Consider the following 4513-nt stretch of genomic DNA (forward strand, 5'->3'; position numbering starts at 1 on the left):
CCTATACTGTGTGTGTGTGTATATATATATATATATATATATATATATATTTGTGAAAGTTTTCCTGTGATGATGCAAACAAATTGTTGAATTATTTAGATTAAATCATTGAATTTGACCATTTGAAAGAAAGAAAGCCAATCATACTTCACAAACTGTAGCCCTTTCCTGTTATTTTCGAGTCAGGACACAAGGAAGAGGCACTATTCCACACCTAAGGGTCAAATAAACGACATATTAACATTACAATATTCATGCTGCTATTCTTTATAGCATTAACATAATCATTGTGACTGTACTGTAAATATTCGGTATATTGCCCAGCCCGGTTGTTGACATAAATGCACATCATTCTCTTCATTAAACATTGATTGTTTTGCAGATGTTGTTCCAGTTGTGGGTCGGGCAGAGCTCCGAGTTTTTCCGGCGATTAGCTCTGCTGTTGTCTCCAGGGAGGGAGGAGCTAGACTCCAGGCCCAGCCCCCTCACGTACAGCAGCGTCCCGTTGATTACTGACTCTCTCCATCGCACCCTGGCCGCTTGCCTTGGTGACCTTCAGCGCAGCTATGATTTCCATCGCTACTTTGAGACGCAGCACCAGTCGCTGCCCACAGAAAGAAATGGGCGCGCTCAACAGAAGTGTAGAGAGCTCAATTCTCTGCACACGTCTGTCCGCAGTTTACAACTTCACCTGAAAACACTCTTAAACGAGTATGTACTTCTTAGTGTTTATTGTTGTTATTTAAATTTTTATAGTTTTATGTTACTTTAAATGACCAAAAATTGCTGAAATTACTAATTTCCTAAAAAAAAAAAAATCATAAGAAGGTTTGACTCAGTAGCAGCTGATTTACTGTACTGAATACAAAAAAAAACAAAACACAGTGCACAAACTATCCCAGTATAACACATTGGTTATTTTGCTATAGTATAAGCTGATGAACCTAAAGTTTTTTTTTTCTTATAGGGTCATAATTCTTGAGGATGATCTGGAAAAGTTAATGGTTGCTAAGGAGACGGAGGAGGTGACGTGTGCGGGGTATCAGGAGCTGAAGGAGCGCCTGCAGCTGCTGCAGCCACACATGCAGGCCAGCACCTGCTGCTGGGACGACACACTCGCGCAGGTTGACCGCATGCTACGCCGAGTCTCCAGCTGCCCAGGTCAGAGGTCATCCTCTCAAACAATCACAGCACACCACTTTGGAATAAGAGTTGAATCACTGTTTTGTTTCATTACACATTTTGTTTCATTCATGTGCTAATCCATTTCTAATTATGTTTTAGAGTATTTTTAAAAAATGTTTAATTTTAGCTTAGTTATAATTTAGTATAGTCCTAAGAAATGGCACCTAAATTAAATTTGAGACATTTTAAATTACTTAAAATTAAAAGTGAATTATTAATACAATCGTGCTAAAGGTCCTTCTTATAGGAATAGTTCACCCAAAAATAAAAATGTCATGATCATTATGTACTCGGAGAAATGATATTCCAAATCTGTGTGTGTTTTCTTTTTTTTATTGATAAAAAAAAAGAATCAGTTGGTACTAATAATAAATTAATATTTTTATTAAGCAAGGACCCATTAAATTGATCAAAAGTGACTGTAAAGACATTTATAATATTAGATAAGATTTCTATTTCAAATAAATACTGATCTATTGAGCTTTCTATTCAACAAGAAATCCTGAAAAAATTAAATAAAATAATTACGGTTTCCACAAAAATATTAAGCAGTTTTATTAACTTTTCAAAATTGCTAATAATTAGTGGTCGACCGATATATCGGCCGATATTTGGCATTTTTCCAATATCGGCATCGGCCGATAAGTTTTTCTGTTTGGCCGATGTGTTCGAGGCAGGACTTTTATTTTTGACGGCACTGAGATTGCAGCGCCTGAACACACAGTTAATAAGAACTATTATTAATAGTTGAGCAGCAAATCAGCATATTATAATGATTTATGAAGGATCATGTGACACTGAAGACTGGAGTAATGAGTAAATTCCATTACAAAATTACATTTTTTAAATATATTAAAATAAAAATAAAAAGTTCTTTTAAATTGTGATAATATTTCATAACATTACTGTTTTACTGTATTTTTGATGAAATAAATGCAGCCTTGGTGAGCATAAGAGACTTCTTCCAGAAACATTACAAATCCTGGTACCATAAATGGGTAAAAAAAAATATCCATAAGACAATAGAAAGGATATTATAAGGGATTTCATACAGTCGGTAATTACAGCCCGAAATGATCAGTCTTATAGAAAAAATATTTAATTGCAGAAACAATTGACCAGTAAGAACCAAGAATTGACCAATCAAAATCAGTTAATGCAGAGAGCTTTGCCACATGGCAGTATAACCATAAAAGTGTCTATGAGCTCTCTAGATGACGTCCTCACCATATAATATGTGCGTCAGCCTTTGTGTGTTTCTGTGGTATTTTTAGAGTTCCTTATTCGACTGATTTCCCCCCCTTCGGTTATTTTCGGGAGCTTTAGGGAAGTAGGAGGGTAAAAAAGGACAGAGATAGGGAGGGGGTCGGTGACGTCCTTTACAGAATTAGGCCACAATGCACACGTAGGTGAAGTCAATGGTCGTGTGATTCCCAGCGTCATATGATGACCCTCCTCAGGGCTGGTGGTTTTAATGTAGGAAGTTGTTTGATGTATTTTTGCATGTCTGCACATGGGTGCCAAACAACAGCAGCTATTTTTAATGGAATAACTTCAATACTTAGCGCAAGATCCAGTAATGCATTCTTGTGGCCATCACAGTTTGGAGCAGATAAAAAAAAACAGGACATTTATGTAAAATATTATTATGACCTGATAACAGCCATTTATTTTATTATTTGATTTTATACTTTATCCTTATATGCCAATATTAGATCTTTATTTGTTATAGTTTATGCCAAAGATTTGAACTTGTAAGACTTTCTAACTGGCATCAGTGCTCTTTTATCTGTTTTTTTTTTTTTTATCTATTTTTTTAAACAGTTTACTGTTTTCTGTAGCAGGTTTCAAAAATAATATTTTTCAGTATTTTATAATGTGCATTATAATATTATAATGCCTAAATTCATTTGCATCACACTATTTGTCTTTTAAGTTCCTTTTTAAAAAAAAATCAAACTAGTGTATAATAATAATAACAATGACATTCAATTTCCATAGATTTTAGTGCGTAAAATCTAGGAACTGAATTTGTCCTGTGTCATTTGTTGAAAGGAGACACACATTAACAGGATACTGTGTGTTTGTGTGTGTTCCACAGAGAGTTCAGATCAGCCAGAGGAAACAGCTGCCCCAGATCCCCCTCCTCCTGCCCCCATTACAAGCATACAGGACAGAGACCCTGTCCCAGAGGAACAGGTACTGTGTCTGTGTCTGTGTCTGTGAGTGTACTTTCAAGCATGAGAAAAGTATGAGCATCTGTAGTATTAGTGGTGTTTATTAAGGCAAGCTTCATTATTACTGCTCATACTTAGAGTTGATGTGGGTCAATGACATGATGCTCATTCAACCCTCTACATTGCGAGTAAATCACTCGCATATGCGACTAAATCTTACTCTGGGCGACTAAATAATATCTAACATTAGCCATTGGCTAATAAATTCTTCGATTTTACACGGCAGTATGTGTGTGAGAGGCGTTCAACACAGATTTTCACTCGATAAACACGCTGACTGAGCGCTTGAGAGTTTCACTCTCCGTCAAGCGATCTGTACTATTTGGATGCGCTCAATGGATCATGTCATGTACTCAATGGATGCGCAGTATGTAGCACACAGCGCACCTGTATTTGACGTACCGTAAACTAGTCGCTTTACTGATAGCGCTGTGTTTCTCACACATGCAAAGAGAGAGAGCGAGAGTCTTGCATACCACGCTGAATCGACGCGCTACATGTAAACCATATTCTTTGTTGTATTTTCCTGTCAAAATAACAGCAGTATTTTATACTGTGCATTATAATATTATAATGCCTAAATTCATTTGCATCACACTATTTGTCTTTTAAGTTCCTTTTTAAAAAAAAATCAAACTAGTGTATAATAATAATAACAATGACATTCAATTTCCATAGATTTTAGTGCGTAAAATCTAGGAACTGAATTTGTCCTGTGTCATTTGTTGAAAGGAGACACACATTAACAGGATACTGTGTGTTTGTGTGTGTTCCACAGAGAGTTCAGATCAGCCAGAGGAAACAGCTGCCCCAGATCCCCCTCCTCCTGCCCCCATTACAAGCATACAGGACAGAGACCCTGTCCCAGAGGAACAGGTACTGTGTCTGTGTCTGTGAGTGTACTTTCAAGCATGAGAAAAGTATTAGCATCTGTAGTATTAGTGGTGTTTATTAAGGCAAGCTTCATTATTACTGCTCATACTTAGAGTTGATGTGGGTCAATGACATGATGCTCATTCAACCCTCTACATTGCGAGTAAATCACTCGCATATGCGACTAAATCTTCACTCTGGGCGACTAAATGTTGTCT

At 36.6% G+C, this 4513-nt stretch overlaps 1 protein-coding gene across 2 annotated transcripts in view; it reads left to right on the forward strand.

Annotated features, from left to right (window-relative positions):
* The window catches only part of LOC107748467 (vezatin), a 38485-nt gene that overhangs the window by 15152 nt on the left and 18820 nt on the right, over positions 1–4513 (forward strand). For both annotated transcript variants that reach the window (XM_016563249.1, XM_016563250.1), the window contains exons 8-10: positions 383–711; positions 968–1161; positions 3287–3384. In XM_016563249.1, the coding sequence (XP_016418735.1) occupies positions 383–711; positions 968–1161; positions 3287–3384 (621 nt within the window). The remainder of the gene's footprint in view (positions 1–382; positions 712–967; positions 1162–3286; positions 3385–4513) is intronic.

Source organism: Sinocyclocheilus rhinocerous, unplaced genomic scaffold (assembly GCF_001515625.1).
Source record: "Sinocyclocheilus rhinocerous isolate Xijiao unplaced genomic scaffold, SAMN03320098_v1.1 scaffold78, whole genome shotgun sequence".
Taxonomy (NCBI): domain Eukaryota; kingdom Metazoa; phylum Chordata; class Actinopteri; order Cypriniformes; family Cyprinidae; genus Sinocyclocheilus; species Sinocyclocheilus rhinocerous.